At 37.1% G+C, this 17,557-nt stretch overlaps 2 protein-coding genes across 2 annotated transcripts in view; one reads left to right on the top strand and one right to left on the bottom strand.

Annotated features, from left to right (window-relative positions):
* Positions 1–4,091, top strand: part of SLC18A2 (solute carrier family 18 member A2) — a 40,341-nt gene extending 36,250 nt beyond the window's left edge. Inside the window, exons 16-17 of the mRNA XM_079900791.1 lie at positions 248–2,993; positions 3,989–4,091. Coding sequence (XP_079756917.1) covers positions 248–352 — 105 coding nt within the window. The 3' untranslated portion in view covers positions 353–2,993; positions 3,989–4,091. The remainder of the gene's footprint in view (positions 1–247; positions 2,994–3,988) is intronic.
* PDZD8 (PDZ domain containing 8) overlaps positions 4,004–17,557 on the bottom strand; it is a 97,697-nt gene continuing 84,143 nt past the window's right edge. The window contains exons 4-5 of the mRNA XM_079900789.1: positions 13,460–13,622; positions 4,004–8,564 (exon numbers count right to left, since the gene is read on the bottom strand). Coding sequence (XP_079756915.1) covers positions 6,361–8,564; positions 13,460–13,622 — 2,367 coding nt within the window. The 3' untranslated portion in view covers positions 4,004–6,360. The remainder of the gene's footprint in view (positions 8,565–13,459; positions 13,623–17,557) is intronic.

Here is a 17,557-nt window from a genome sequence, read left to right as displayed (position 1 = left end):
TTACAGCTCCTGGCAGGTATAATGGGAATACTGCAGACTGCTGCTGCTGCTTCCTATTGCCTGGAATTTTCAGTTTAGAACGCCAGGCCTTCTAGGGAAGGCACCTGGCAGTTGCACCAAATTACTGGTTGGTTGATAGTGGGTGGTACTATATGTAGTTTTCAAACTACTAATCCTTAGAAACAGGGTAAGACTATCTTCTCTTTATGAAACAGTAAGTTAATATCTGCACTTTGCTCTCTTTTAGGCTATCCTCATGGATCACAACTGCCCCATTAAAACAAAAATGTATACTCAGAATAATATCCAGTCATATCCGATAGGTGAGGATGAAGAATCTGAAAGTGACTGAGACCCTCAGAAGTCATCCAAGTATCTAATTGTATAAAACAGTGTTTCCAGTGAAATGACTCATCCAGAACTGTCTTAGTGATACCACTCATCCCTGGTGAAAGAGTAAAACAACCAAAGGTTTTCTTTTCCATGGTTATGATCGATTGCCAACAGCCTTATAAAGAAAAAGCAGCTTTTCTAGGGGTTTGTATAAATAGTGTTGAAAACTTTATTTTATGTATTTGATTTTATTAAATATTATACAATATATTTTGACGAAATAGTGTAAATCTATAAATATTTGAATCCAAATCCAATATAATTTTTTAACTTACATTCACGAACACCTGGGCAAAAAAGTCTTATATATTTTCTGAATATTGGTAATGAGTGTTTAAAGCACGCATTATCTCCGAGACACTTCCAATAATGAGGAACTAGAAGGAAGTCTGAAAAAACAGAATCAAGTAAGATGGCATATATTATATAGTGACACTGAATGTTGAGATACTGAACTTGTAATTACAGTTGACCTTGAACAACACAGGGTTTGGGGGTGCCGACAACCCATGCAGTCGAAAACCTGCATACAACTTTACAGCCAGCCCTTCGTATCCATGGTTTCACATCTCTGGATTCAATCAACCACAGACCATGTAGTACTGCAGTCTGTATTTATTGAAAAAATTCTGCATATAAGTGGACCCGTGCAGTTCAAACCGTGTTGTTCAAGGGTCAACTGTACTGTCAATATATTCATGAGTTAAAAGCTAGTTTTCTCAGATGCAGAAGACAAGAACTTGAGCCAGTCATCATTCCGATTTATCCATGAATCTCAGCAGGCATTAGTTTTCTATGTAATCACCTACCTGGAAACAGATGGTTGTAAATTATATGTTTACATGTCATGTGGTTGGCAACAAACATAAAAGCCAATAAGGGTAAAATAGTAAATGTTCTGAAAGTAGAGAAAAGCACCCAAAAGTATAGTTATAAACAACTAGAAGCTTTCCCTTTCAGATATATACTTGTCTTACCAGATGACAGAAAATTGAGGATAGATATACCTTACTTATACTGTCAGGGTTGTTTAAGCATGATGAGATATATCAACACCTAGCTCAGGTTTTAGAAAAGAAATTTAAAAGGCTAATAGCTGCTGTGATGTGAAAAAATCAGACTATAATTATCTTTGAGCTGGAAGTCATCCAAGTGTTTTCTAGGGATCTACTAATTTTGAGTTGTTTGAAACTATTATTTTTTTAGACTTCTGAACGTTGTTCACATCAATGTGAAAACAAATTTTACATGAAGATGAAGAAGGAATGAAATTGTCTTGAATCGTGTTAGGAAAACAGGTAAAAATAATGGGGTGGTCAGGGTACACCCCCTTTCACAGGCAGGAAAAAACCCAAACATCTAAAAATGTCTATGTAATACTGTATCACCTAGTGCTGTGTGATGTAGTTTTTCTAAGCATGATGACATTGATGTGCCTTTTCGATGTGATAGCAAGTACTGTGTTAGTGAACATTGTTAGTTTACATCGAGTTTTGTATGAGATATGAAGATAGTGTGGAATGTCTCAAATAACACTTGTTCATTCTGTAGTTCTGTAATCGTAAACAAAAACTACTTAATGTCAGTTCTTTGTTAAGCTAAAATTGTGCTCCTGTTAACTTGGAAGGACCCCTCAACCTTATAATTCTCTAAGAAAGTAGCTAATACTTCCCATTTTCTTTATGAAGCTTTTTTTGTGGGGCTTTGATCTGAAGTCTGGTTTTCAAGTGCATGTGTTGGAAGCAAACAAGCGTCCTACTCGTGTTTGCGTTGGGCGACTTACACAAGGACTCTGCTTTGCTGGAGGCGCTTCTGTGGCTAAAGTAAAAAGGCAGGACTGCTCTCTACTTCTGGAGGGGAGAGCCTTAAAAAAGAACGTGCTGCAAATCAATTCTCTGGCGGGGTTTGTGGTTCTCCTCACTCCCAATACCATGTAACTTATCCCTCTTTTATTTTTGCCTGCAAGGTTTCAGTCTCTTCAAGAATGACTGGCAGCCATGTCTGCTGGTGACCCCAGAGATCATATAAAAGATACATATTTTTCAGAACTGTTTTGAGAGCAAAAGGTATCAGTTGTATCTGAAGGAGAAAAAAATTGTAAGGTCTTTTATATGACCAGTATTCTGGGATTGGCAAGACTATGGAAAGAAAAGCTTTTTTTTTTTTTTTAATGTGTGTATCAGAACAAAGAACACACAGCTCTCTGAACATTTATTTTTTGAGCAGAGGTGTTTTTTATGTTTGTACCTGGCAAAACAGATACAAAAAGCTTAATGAGGTAGTGATGAATATTCAATTCTTTCTTTTGACTGCTAAGTGTATCCACCTACGTCATGTTTTAGCTAGTTTACTTAATAAATCTTCTGAACGCTACTGTGCCTGTTGTATTCCTTTGTTAACCAGATATTATCATTGGAATAAAATATGTAAGAAGGTACTGTTTTAACTGTGGGTATTCAATTAAAAACTATTCTTCTTTGCTTGCAGGCATCAGGTAAAATCTACTCCAGACTAGTTTGAACCATACTTTTTGGCTTTGCAAAATTTGTTTTAATTTGAAGTATGTAACTAGCCACATGGTGTCAGTGTGGAACCAACCAGTAAGTTATCCTTGCATCTCTAAAGTTATATTGTTTTCCTGATGGCTACGAACAGATAACTATATCTGATGAAAATAACTATGATATGCAGCCACTTGACACAGTAGGTCCACGGCCCCTGGAAGTTCCATAAAACTTAGGGTGCGCATGTGCGCACCTTTCAGGGGTGAGAATCCATGGTTTTAAACAGATCTTAAAATGGATTCATGGCTTAAAAAGGCTTAAGGGAACCTCCCCCAACCCTGTTTTTAAAGGAAAGCTGTTATGTCTCAATTTAGAAATAAACTCAATACATTTCAAAATTACAGTGATTTTAAATTTATTCACTTTTAGGGGACTTGAGATTTTATTATCTTACTATTAGTAAGAGCCAAATACCTTCAAACTGCCTTTCAAAAAATTCAACAATACTTAAATTTAGAATTGACAGTACCTTCAAATTTTTAGCATGTGTTTTCTCCTCTTAAATTCATAAAATGGCCACATAGTATTTTAACTAGTTCTGATACTGAAGAATGTAAGGTCTGATATTAAGAAATGTAGCCTATGAATTGATTCTAAATGCTAAAATATTGCTCAGCTTGACTGTCTAACCTAATAATTCATCTAAATACCAATGTAGCAAATATACTTTAGTCCAATTACTATTAGATAGCAGAGGCAAATCCATAAATCTGATTGTCACAGCATAAAAAAATAGTAAAACCAAAATTTAATGCTTTTAGACAATTTTCAGAATAGCAATTTTGTTTAGCAAAAGCGGACTTTGTTAAACTTATCTTCATGGCCCAATTATACCAGGCAATAATTCCATAGAGATGCAGCAGTCACCTTTTTTAGATGACATCAAATGAAGATATTCTTGTTTTCTGTGGTAGTTTTTATTTAATATTATTTTTTAGCTATTGATAACATAGCATGGCAGAAAGATTACATCAGGAATGTGATATAATACAACTGTTTTCACTGAAGCCTTATACCTTACTATTCCTTAGGCTATTGGCGTGTCCCACCGCCCGCCCCCCTTGCACGAAACTACAACTGTGATGCCTCTACTGCCTCTCCCAGTAAATAGAAAAATATTGCACTACATTGAAGGTACATTTTACAAATATTAGCAGCATTACTGAGCTTTCCATAATTGTGGTTCTACAGAGTTAAATACTTTTAAAACATGAGTAGATTTTTATGAAACCAAAGTTTTGCATTATTTCTACAGCTCTTTCAAATGCATCAGTTTCAGCAGCATGCTTGGATGTCACTAAAACTTCATGGTATAATCCAAAACCACCAGCCACTTACTCTGCCTTCCAGGTTGTCAGTGGTAAGTGATTTTTTATGATAAGATGACAGTTGGTTATTACATTGGGAAGATTGTTTCAAGCTACTGTTACAGAACAACATTTTAGCTTTCAGTGAATTTGGTGTATAAAGACTTCTACAGCAGTGTTGAAATGCAAGCATGTTTAAACAAAAATGGGGGGTATACACAGATATATTTTTGTTATAAACTTGGCCAAGAAAGGTATTTAGTTTCCTAATATTTTACTTAATAATAAAATAGCAAGAATGAGAACTATTGATTTTAAAAGTGGAATGGCTTTTCTACCCATAAAAATGTTTTTATCATCCATATAACCCTTTTATTTCAATAGCTTGTTACTGTTCAGAAAACTTTTGCAGTTATGCTGTTGTTTTCCTCACAACAATCCTGTGAGGTAGAATAAATTTTGTTTATTCCTACTTTACAGCTGGGGAGCCTGCAGCATGGAGCCCTTTCGTGGCTTGCCTATGGTTACACAGTTCACTAATGGCCAACAGAAGAGCTTGAACTTAAACTCTTGTATGGAGTCCTGGGTTATAGACCTGGGCCAGAATCCTTACTATTATACTATGCCTTTTCCTGCCAGCCATAAAAACTGCCACCATCTAGTTTTAAATTCATGTCAGTTTCACTATATAGCAATTATCATAGTAGTTACCTACGAAAGGGAAAAACATGTACATATCTATTTTATAGACATATAAAAGGCCAAAACTTTTATGGTATACCAACAGAGGTCACGCTCACATGTTTTCCCTCAGTCGTGTGTTACTGGGATCCACACGATGGCCTGAGTATCAGACTAGACCTTCATTTTAAGAGAAATGGTTCCAATTCCTATGTATTGACGCTGTGTAATTTTCTTTTTTTAATAAGACAGTCTGAACTACAGAAGCATTCAGAATGATCAGCCTGTAGGATGATACATAGGATACGCCTGTAGGATGTCAGACAAAGCAATAAATCTATTCTGCATGATTCCTCTCCCTTACAGCATTCTCATGCATGACTATTTTTCTAAAACAAAACAGCCAAACCAGATATCAACAGGGGCATTTTAAGAACAGTCCTCTGAAACTTCAAATATCTACATGCTTTATTTCCTATGGGAGAACTGAAGATGAAAAATAATCATAAATGTTTAGTACTTCCATTTGAAAGGCAAGTGTCAACATTTTGAAAGATTATATTTCAAAATCCTGCTGGTTACTGTTTTTTGTTTGTTTGTTTTAGTAATCTGGTCATCCTCTCAAAATTCTTGACCAACTGCATTCTGTATTTATTCCCTGTTGCACTTTGTTTTTCAATGCAAGCTCTTCAAATTAATCACTGTATTCTCACTATACTTAAACTGCACATAAGCTTTAGAAAAAAATTTCACAAAAGCATAAAAAACAAGCAATATATGTAAAACTTTTTTTTTTTTTACTAAATCAGCATAACTAACTAAAGCTGCGGCTTTCATGTTACATTTGGCAAAATCAAAACAAAAAGCACTCCCCCAAACGCCAAAATAACAAAAATCTCAAGCAAGTAGATATGACAAACTTCAAAACACAAAGTACGATTCAAAACCTGTTCCCTCAATGATTGCTGTTGTCAATTTGGGCATGCAGCAAATTTGTTGTTATAACTGTGATGGAAATGAAAATATTTCAAGAATCTGGACAGTATCCTATTTAACACTAATTCAAAAACTAGGAAGAGGAAGGAAAAAAAACCACAATGAGACATCACACCTACATAAACACAAAAAGTCAGCTTACATAATTACATAATTAGAAAAAGTTAAAAATAAATTAGTAAAAATAAATTCCCAGTATAAACCCAAAAAGCATAGCTATAAATGCAATCTGAAACAACCAATTTAGTGAGCTGATCATGTTTTTGCTGGAAAACCACCTTTTCCACTCTAGTTCTTACACAAGCAAATAACTGTGAGGAAGCAGGCCAAAGTGCATAATAAGAGGGTTTAAATGTGGTTGTATCTGTGGTACTTTAGATGCAACTTTTCCTCAATCACTAGAAAGCTTAAACAGACTGTTACACAGACTCAGATGGGCCAAATAAGTCATCTGATATGCTACTGAATGGCTGAGAGTCTATTAGTTGGGTTATTTCACTATCAAGGTCTTCTTCTGTATCATCTGTGTACTTGCTTATTTTTTTGGAGTGCTGGTCTAAGGACAGACTTTCTAAAGATTCAATATCTTCAATGCCTGCTCTGTAGTGGATCATAAGAAGTGTTAGAGCTTGCAGTCTTTCACCTGATTTAGCCAAAGCAGCAGAAAGAAGTGATTTTTTCCTCGTATCGGTTGTCTCTTTTTCTTCTCTAACAAGGGAATTATTATGTTCCAACTCCTGATCAATTTCATTCTGCAGTTTATCTAGCATGAACTCTAGTTTCTGGATCCTCTCCTCTGTAGGCAACCCCCTGTACAGATCACGACCAATTTCTTTAACTGCAATGAAAACGCTGTCATCCAGACCACCCTCCTTTCTCACTAATTTTATTCCTGTGTTGTTGCCCTGTTTAGAAGGGCTGTTTGGGCCACAGATCTCTGTGTCACTGCCTTCGTTGTCTGATGTGTTGGGTGTGTGTTTTGGTGAAGGTTCTACTAGATCAGTCCCTGGCTCAGAAAGGCGAGTTTTAGAGACTTGACGCAGATTTAACAAACGAGAGCTCGTATTGATAATATGTCTTGTCAAACCTGTCATTCTGTTGACTGACTTCCCAGCTTCAGCATCAACACGAGGGGGCAGGCCTAAGAGGGCTTCTTGTCCTTCCAGCCTGAGATTTTTCAGGGCCCGGTCTATCCGTTGATCAGTTGCTCCACAAAGAGGAGTCTCGGCTAGACACTTTTCCTGACATTTTTTATGGCAAACATAAGCACAGAACATACACTGGGAAGCAGCTTTAGTCCAAACTTTTTTCTTACAGTAATCACACCAAGTTGGGTTCTGGAACTGAGTATCCTGGAAACTATGTTTATTTTCTGTTAAACCCATCTGTCCAACAAAGTGCTCCTCTTTAGGAAGGGCAGAAACCTCTTCGACCAAATGGAGTTCTTTTTCTTTCTCTAAGTTAGTAACTACATGGTGGTCTGGCTCTCCTTCTTTCAGATATTTGAAGTGAACAGTAATATCACCGAAACAAAATTTGTCATTGAACCCCTTCTGCATACTCAGATTACGTAGCGCGGTTCTCGTGACCATGGCCTTAGGTGATGGGGCTTCCAGTCTGAATTTGGAAAGGTATTCCATGTTCGATGTAGCTAAGCATCCTAAAGCCACCTCTTCAAGTTTTAAGCTGACATGCCCCAAACAGATGAGACCCCCTAATTTGAAAGGATCCCTGCACCACAGTGCGATGTTTAAGTACCTGTGGCAGGCTTCTATGTCAAAGAGACAGCTGGCTCTGGTTCTTGTCCATTTTCCGAGCTTGTTACGATAAAGAATTTCTGATGACTCCCATGTTTGATGGTCATCTGAACTGTCCTTAGGAGTGCAGGAACTTTCTGAAGTCAAATCTTTTGCCACTTCTTGCTTTGCTGGAAACTGCTTAGCTGTAGCTGCTTCTTCGACGTGATCCAGATTTTTCGCTTGCTTTTCAGCAGGTTTATCTGCAGCAGGCGGTGGCAGCACCTTCTCTGGCTTTTCAACGAGAATATCTGGTTCTGCCTGATTTGGGGCATCAGCAGAAGGTAAAGGAACTTTGACTTGTGGTCGTGGTGGCACAGGTGGTTTGAAAGTGGATCCTTGGGTGGGTTTTGACACTTGTGCTGGTTCTGTTATCTCAGAAGATTTTAGGGCCAAGGGCTTATTTTCTTCTTTGGATGGAAGTTTTGGGGGTGGTGGGTAACTTCCTACAACTAATTTACGGTTTAAAACTGGTGATATAGTTCCAAGGGGTTTAACAGAAAGTGTTGTTGGAGTACGTTTGGGACTGTGACTTAATGACTGTGCCTCATCCTTGACCTCAGTTTGTGCTCTCACATCACTTGCTAAGTCTTCAAATTCAGAATCCAGGTCTCTGTTTTCAGCATCTACTGCCAACCCACTTGTTTCCTCTTCATAGTTTGGTTGGCATGGGCCTATCAGAAAGTTGTCTTCCAACTGTCCAAAGTTATCTTGCAGCACTGCACCCTGGTTACTCTGGCCAACAGGCCTTTCATAATATACCAGGACTCGGTCACCAGCCTGCTTGATAAGCTTCAACACTTGCAGTGTAGATGTGATTTTCACACCTGTTTTAAGATATTAAATGGGAAACGTAAATTACTGCAGTAAAAATTACCTAAATTCACTAAGTGTAACTGCCATTAATTCACGATTACTTAACTAATGGAAAAGTAATAGTGAAACCTCTAAAGTATCTTACGGGTTTATGGATACATCAGTGTACTGATTCTTAAACCCTGACTGCTCCGATGTCCTGGAAATGTTTACCTTTTCAAACCAGATGATGACATGAAAATCCTGAGGAGGGTGTCAAGCTGCTAACTCCTAATTGTTTACCATTCCTTCCTAGGTTTAGAAGACATTATTCCTCAGTTTGAACTGAAGTGAGCAGAGTGAGACCTATTGAAAAGGATTTTATTAACGGTTAAATCAGGCTTAAAATGATGGGAAACTGTGATTATATTAAGGGAAATTGTAAAATGCATCAGGGATTACAAGTTGTAAGGTGAATGATTCAAATTAAGAGACCAATGCTTGAAATAAACTTAGCAAAATATTGGGTTGGCCAAAAAGTTTGTTCTGTTAGTGAATACACTGTTCAATAAAAGTCTTGGTGAAAATGAAAAATGTCTTTTATTTTCACTTAAAACTGAACAAACTTTTTGGCCACCCCAATACTATTATGAATAGTGGACTCTTACAGATTCTTTTCATTAGCCCTACCCATCAAACTAGTCTTTTTCAGGACCAGAAAGAATAAGGAAGGCATAATAGGAAGGCTTTAAAGTTAAACAAGTTGTTTACTATCTGTATCTATATCAACAGTATCTTAAGTTTTCATTTTATTTTCTAACAGGTGCTACATCAATTAGTTCAAAATTCAAAAAGTATAGAAAGATGTACAGTGAAAAATCTCCCTTCCACCTCTATCTCCCAGACGTGTTGTCCCTTTCCTGAGGCAATCAAAGCTTCTGATGTGTTCTTCTAGGGATAGGTGTATCTTTTAAAGGCTCTATTTTTTCCCTACCCTCTCCAAAACAGTACTTACCTAAGCCAACCCTTTCTGTAGGAGTTACAGAAAGGTGAGAAGGGGTCTTTGCTTTCCAAAGGTCTTAAGGCCATCCTAAGTAAATCAAAGTAAATCAGCCCCATCTAATAACCTGACTTCAGAGTTCCTCAACCTCTATATTCTCCTACTTTGGCTGCCCAGGCAAGACCATGCTTTAGACCTGGTCATCACTTGGAAGTTTTCCACATCAAAGATCTTTTACTTGGAAATTAACCTCTGATCACAATCTCCTATTTCCACCTCTAACAATCCTGTCTGCTAACTGAATCTGTTTTGAGGTAGTTTCCATGTCCAGTCATTCCTCCTTTGCTCTCATGGTCCAGCTGGTCTCCTGACACCACTTGCTTTTCTCCCCAACCTCAGTTCAAGACTTCAGTGGTGTTCACATCAAGCTTTTTTATTCTTTTGCCCCAGCCCTTTCCTCTTCTACCATCTACCTGTCTTTCTGATCCCCAGCTTTGCTGGCCCCTTATCTCCCTTTCCTGCTCCTGAGCTTATCACCTGGATACAACTCCCGAGTTATACCATCTATCTGCAGCAAGGCTTTCAGTGCTGCTTTAGCATTCTTTTGATTGGTCTCTAAACAACTAAGTCTCCAAACACCAGCTTCAAACCTTTCTTATTCCCCTGAAACCCACCCTTCCTGCTCTCTTTTATTCTGTAGATGACATCACCTTATATACTGAAGATCAGTAAGAAGCCACCTCTCCTCCCTGCCAGTCATTTTCAGGATTAAGCCATCTTAGAGGAGGAAGTATCCCTTGTACTTTGGATCCTACTCCCTATCCCCTTCAGGACTCTGCTCTATCGATTATCCTTGCTAAAATCTTAATTCCCTTCCTCCTTCTCCTTTAAAACCTTGTTTTCCTTGGTTTTCACAACACTGTACTAATTTGGCTCTGATCATCTCTGCTTTCTTTTTTCCCCCACCTATATCTGTCCCTTGTATGCAAATGTTCCCATGTTTTTTTCTTTAGTTTCTCTGCCTTTTTGTTCTCTCCCTAGATTACACCCATTTCAGTAGTTTCAACTGTCAACTTTTTCTTTGGTTGGCGTCCCCTCTTCTTCACTCTAGTTGTACATTCCCAGCTACTTCTGGATATCACCACCTGGATGTTTCGTTGATACTACAAATTCAGTGAAGTTAAAACCTCTCTTTGACCTTCTCATCTTCCTGTTCTCACTACTATGTGAATCAATTTGCCACCCTCCCAGTTAACCCGATCTGAATCATGGAGATGGCTGACTCCCTAGATAGATTCAGTCTGCTGTCAATCCTGTTAGAGTTCCAGTCCATTTTCATTCCTCCTCCTTTCAGATCCTCCTGACCACTGGCTTCCACTATAGTAATAAACAGCTTTTTACTATGATCCCTCACTTAGATCTTCCCTATTTTAATCACCAAACATATATTGCTCCCCAGTTTTCCTAAAACATTGGCTCAAAAACCTTTAGCCTACAAACTCATACTGAAATTCAGAGCTTTCTAGTATGACTTCATGATTTATCCAGCCTTAATTTCTTCTGCTTCCCTTTAACCACACTATGAACCAGCAACTGTAGTTTGACATAAATAAAAATTAAGTCCATCTAATGATCTGAGGTAGGCAAAAAACTTCGGCTCAATCTAAACTCATTCTTTGTGACTTAACATCTGCCTCTTGGGACTGTTCAGCCAAATATGGATTATTTTTCTTTTGGAATATTTCAAATATACTCAAAAGCAGAGGAAATAGTAAAATGAACTCTATCACTGAGCTTAAATATAACAAACATTTTGCCAATCTTATTTCAATTATCACCAATCCTGTTACTAAATGTTTTTTTTTTTTTTTTTTTTTTTTTTTTTTGCGGTACGCGGGCCTCTGACTGTTGTGGCCTCTCCCGTTGCGCAGCACAGGCTCCGGACGCGCAGGCCCAGCGGCCATGGCTCACGGGCTCAGCCGCTCTGTGGCATGTGGGATCCTCCTGGACCGGGGCACGAACCCGTGTCCCCTGCATCGGCAGGCGGACTCTCAACCACTGCGCCACCAGGGAAGCCCACTAAATGTTTTTAAAATGTTGTATACCCATACAAATAAAGTATAGCTATAAAAAAAAGAATGTGTATCATACCCTCCCCATATCTCAATGAATATTATTATTTTTACAAATGTTAGACACAAAGAGATGACTTTTGCTTTTTCACCCTGCCTGTATTTATATTGCTTGGATTTATTTATTTATTTTTGATAACAGATATTTACTACTTGTATAATTGAAAACAAAAATCTTTCATAAAAGGATGTAAAAAAGAAAACAATTTTATGCTGTAGGTAAAACCAAACAGGGTATATGTATACATATAAAAAATTCATACTGAATTATGATTTTTAGCTGAGGGATAACTGTTATGTTTATGTTAAATAACTACGTCACAGATGAGGTTTATTTTATAGCCTTATTATCCTAAGTGTCCAGTATCATCATCTGGGAGCCTGTTAGAAATACAGAACCTGGAACACCACCCCAGGTCTACTGAATCAGAATCCACATTTTAACACCATGCCTGGGTGATTGGAATACACAAGAGAGTTTGAAAAGCACTGTTTATGACATAATCAGAGGGATTTCCATGTGAAATATTGACTTAGTGGGGCTTCCAGGTATGCAATTAAATAATTTTCATTATTTTATTGTCATGATGGATATGAATTAAAGGTAGAGTTTCTTCAACATGTAACCAAAGACAACTGCTCCTTAATTTAGGAACTAATTTACCTTGTTATTTATTGTTTTAGCTGTGAGAGAATATTCCATGTTGCCTTTAAAAGCTCAATTGTGACCAACCATGGGCTCAAGAAATCTCTTGACAAGCCTAGAATGGGTGGGCCACGTACTACAAAGGTCTGAAAAGGTTTGGACTTTTCCCCCACTGATGTCCACAGTGAGTCTTACTGCATATTTATAAACATGCAAGCAAATAATCTGCCTAACAATAGAGAGTTTTTGTTGTTATCAATCCAACTGATAGGAAGGCATGCAGGTGACACATTTTTCTGCCAGTGACAGTGATCTGGGCTGCACTCTGAATGACAATCTATTAACAAATGGCTGCCCAGTCAGGAACAATAAGGGGCAACCAATATGGGGCCACAGGCCAGTTCAGGTGTGCCCTTTTAGACAAGGACTCACTCTCCTGTTAATTATCTAGTCCTGAGTGATGGGGGCAGTAGTGCTAACATTGTCAGTTTTAGGCTCAGAGTAGTAATGGTGGTGGCCACACAGAAAGATAACTGTTGACCTGCCCTTTCTTTCACATTCAATAAAAAAAAAATAGAAGTAGGAGGAAAATGGTCTAAAGATGAAATATTTTCAAGATTTATAATTAGAACTAAAATGATGTGTTTCAAATTTTTTAAGTATTTATTTATAGTATAGTTATTACTTTCTTTCCATTGTAAAAGTAACGTGCTTATAGAAATAAAGAAGGAAGAGGGACTTCCCTGGTGGCGCAGTGGTTAAGAATCCACCTGCCATTGCAGGGGACATGCCCAGGTTCGAGCCCTGGCCTGGGAAGATCTCACATGCCATGGAGCGACTAAGCCCATGTGCCACAACTACTGAACCTGCGCTTTAGAGCCCACGAGCCACAACTACTGAGCCCGCGTGCCTAGAGCCCATGCTCCACAACAAGAGAAGCCACTGCAATGAGAAGACCACGCACTGCAACGAAGAGTAGACCCTGCTTGCTGCAACTAGAGAAAGCCCGCACACAGCCATGGAGACCCAACACAGCCAAAAATAAAAAATAATAATAAAAAAAGAAATAAAGAAGAGAGGAAAAACCCCCACATCTGTTCTCTGGTTTTCTTTGTAAATGTCAGGTATATTGCACATCAGCATAATTACCTCCAATAGCAATCAGTCGATCTCCCCGCTGAAGATCAGCAATTGCAGCAGGCGAGTTTGGGGCCACGGTCTCAATTATGACGTGCCCAGCATACCCGTCAGTTGACTGGACAAGACGAAGTGTAAGTCCGACACTTTGTAAATTCCCCTTTATTAATTCAACCTTTGATAAAGATAAAAAAATGAAAACAGATTCAATGGGTTCACAGTAGTGGAGTGAGAAAACACAACACATCGAGAGCACTACAGTTGACGCTGACTTTTATACCATGGTGGTTATTATTACAGACTAATAAAGGAGGGAGGAAATCTTTTATTGTGACAATATAAATTAAGATATGCTCAGACTGCACATTTGTGCCATCGAACCTTTTAAATGATAAGGTGAACATAAACAAATAGAAATCCTAAATCTGGTATAGCATGTGGCATGCACTCCCTAAACTCTGACATCATTACCAAAGATGATTTGGTTTTTAAGGTTTTATTACAGAAAATTTTAAAAATATACAAAAGCACAAAGAATAATTAAAATGAACCCTGTGGTAGGTTATAAAATATAGTAACAAATTCTTCTTGACTTGAATGCATGTCCCTTTGCAATGAATACTTTACCAGACCTGCTATTAGAGGTATACCTATTTCTCCATCCTTCTCTCAGCAACCACTATAACTAGAAAAAACAGACGAAGACACAGACGATCTGAACGTGATCAACCTTGACTTAAATGACATTTATAGAACACTATACCTAACAATGCCAGAATACACATTATTTTCAGGTACACATGGTAAGTCCACCAGGATGTGCTACGGTCATAAAACAAGCGTTGATACATTTAAAAAGACTGAAATCCGAGATACGTTCTTTGAATGGAATTAAATTAGCAATCAATTAACAGTAAGAAAACTAGAAAAACCCCAAACATTTGAAAAGTAAAACAACACACTTTAAGAAATTCATGGTCAAAGAAAAAATCAGAAGGGAAATTAAAAAATATTCTGGGGACTTCCCTGGTGGCGTGGTGGTTGAGAATCCACTTCCCAATGCAGGGGACACAGGTTTGAGCCCTGGTCCGGGAAGATTCCACATGCTGTGGAGCAACTAAGCCCATGTGCCACAACTACTGAGCTTGCGAGCCACAACTGCTGAGCCTGTGTGCTACAACTACTGAAGCCTGTGCGCCTAGAGCCTGTGTTCTGCAACAAGAGAAGCCACCACAATGAGAAGCCCCTGCACTGCAATGAAGAGTAGCCCCTGCTCGCCACAACTAGAGAAAGCCCGTGTGCAGCAACCAAGACCCAACACAGCCATAAAACAATAAATTTATATTAAAAAAATATTCTGAGCGGAATGATGAAAATACAATCTATCAAAACTTGTGGGATGCAACTAAAACAGTGTTTAGAGGAAATTTATAGCTTTAAATACTTGTATCAGGAAAAAAATTCTAAAATTAGTGATCTCAGTTCATTCCTTAAAAAACTAGAAACCCCAAAGTAGAAGGAAAGAAGAACAGAAATCAATGTAATAGAAACTAAAACAACAAAGAAATCATGAAAGCTGATTCAATGAAATAGTCAATAAAACTGATAAGCCTCTAGGATAAACTGATAAAGAAAAATGTGTACTACCAAAATCAAAATAAGAGGGGAATATCACTACAGAATCTAGAGACATTAAGAGAATAGGCAACATTATGCACAACTTTATGTCAATACATTTGACAACCTAGATGAAATGGAAAAATTTCCTTGAAAGATAACAAATGAGAAAAACTGACTAAAAAAATAGAAAATTTGAACACCCCTGTATCAATTAAAAACATCAAATTCATAAACCTTTGCACAAAAAAATTCCCTCCGGGTCTAGACTGCTTCATTATGAATTGTTGAAATAACAATCTTACTTGGAATCTTTTAGAAATAGAGAAGGAGGGTATGCTTCCTAAATCATGTGTTAAGGCCAATGTAACCCTAATTCCCAAACCCAGACAAGAAAGCAGAACTACAGACTAATATTTCTAATGTTCAAATATGGATGCAAAATTTCTTAACAAAATTTTAGGGAATTCAACCCAATAATATATGAAAAGGATAATAATCATAACCAAGTGGAGTTGATTCCAGGAATTCAAGGTTGATTCAAGCACCCAGGAGTCAATTAGTATAAGTCACCATATTAAGAAAAGAAAGGAGAAAACCATATAAATATTTTAATAGCCGCAAAAAAAAAATTAACATCCATTTATGATAAAAGCCCCCAACAAAATAGAACTACAAGGGAACATCCTAAATCTGATTATAGGCATCTACAGAAATCTATAAGTAACATAATACTCAAGGGTGAAAGACCTGTTCTCTACCCAAGATCAGGAACAAAGCAAGGATTTCTGTTCTTACCACTTCAATTCATTATTATACTGGGGGGGGGTATAGTTAGGGTCATGATGCAAGAAAAAGGGAAGACATAAAGAATGGAAAGGGAGAAGAAAAACGGTCTTTATTTGCATATAATATGACCCTATACATGGATAATCCCAAGACATCTACAAAACAACTTTTAGAACTAATAAGTGAAATTAGGTCACAGACTACAAGGTCAATATACAAAAGGCAAATATGTTTCTATATATTACCAACAAATAATTAGAAAATAAAGAAAGCAAATTAATTTGTAATAGCATAAAAATACTTAGGATTAAATTTTTAAAATTTATCTTTTATTGAGGTAACATTGGTTTATAACATTATATGTTTCACATGTACATTTCTGCTTCTGTATACACTACAGTGTGTACTCATCACCAAAACTTTAGTTTCCATCTATCACCATACAACTAATCCCCTTTCTCCATTTCACCACCACCTCTCCTCCCGGCCCCTTCCTCTCTGGTAACCACTACTTTGTTCTCTATTATCAACATGTTTGTTTTTTTTGGTTTGTTCATTTATTTTGTTTTTATTTGTTTATATTCTACAATATGAGTAAAATCATAAGGTCTTGTCTTTCTCTGACTTACTTCATTTAGCACAATGCCCTCCATCCATGTTGTCACAAATGGCAAGATTTCATCTTTTTTCTCTTTTTATGGATAAGTAGTATTCCATTGTGTGTGTGTGTGTGTGTGTGTGTGTGTGTGTGTGTGTATGTGTATATATATACATACCACATCTTCTTTTAGGATTAAATTTAATTGAAGATGTACAAAACCTGTATGCTGAAAACTTCTGCAAAGGGAAATTAAAGAAGACCTAAATAAATGAAGAATGACACCATGTTCATGGATTGGAAAACTCTAATTATTGTTAAGATGCCAATTCCTCCCAAATTTATCTACAGATTCAAAGTAATCCCAGTAAAAATCTTTGCAGGACTTTGGAAAGGTAAAAGACCTAGAACAATCAAAGCCATCCTTAAATAGAACAAGGCTGAAGGACTTATACTACCTAATTTCAAGCCTTACTATATAATGTTAGCATAATTAAGACAGTGTGGTATTAGCCTAAGGACAGATATTAGTTGTAGAAATTAACATCATCATTTCTTAAGATATCAAATTTTGGACAACGTGTTGACTTCCTATTATAATAGATAAGGATGATAGTCCATTCTCCTGCCCCCAAATTACAGTAGAGTTACATCATTATTTTTAGTTCCTCTGCATAACCTCTTTATAACTTTAATTAATATACTTATACCCCTATATTTCTTATTTCATCAACTATCGACAATATCTCTCTTGATACTAGGACTTCTATCTTTCCCTTCACTTCTCCCCTTTATACCCCTTCTACCTTCTAAACTCTACCATGAAAGTTGATAACTATTATATTAATTTTTAAACTATTTTTAAGCTACCAAGGTTGACTGGAAGTCAGTCATGTTTATAATATTGTGACTATATAAATATGATTTACTGAGAACCTGGACATCTTTACATTTTCTGTCTTGTATAGCCTTTTGCTTTTCTTGGAGGTTTTTCTTTCAACAACATAGCTTTCACTTTAAATGTAGGATTTATGTAAGTACTGCTTCTGCAATTAGCTCTTAAATTCACCTATCCATTTGTTTACATATTAAATTATTTAGCACTC

This window comes from Stenella coeruleoalba (genome assembly GCF_951394435.1).
Source record: "Stenella coeruleoalba genome assembly, chromosome: 16".
NCBI classification, from domain to species: Eukaryota; Metazoa; Chordata; class Mammalia; order Artiodactyla; family Delphinidae; genus Stenella; species Stenella coeruleoalba.
Note: the sequence above shows the minus strand (reverse complement) of the source record. Positions and strands in the feature narration are given on the sequence as shown.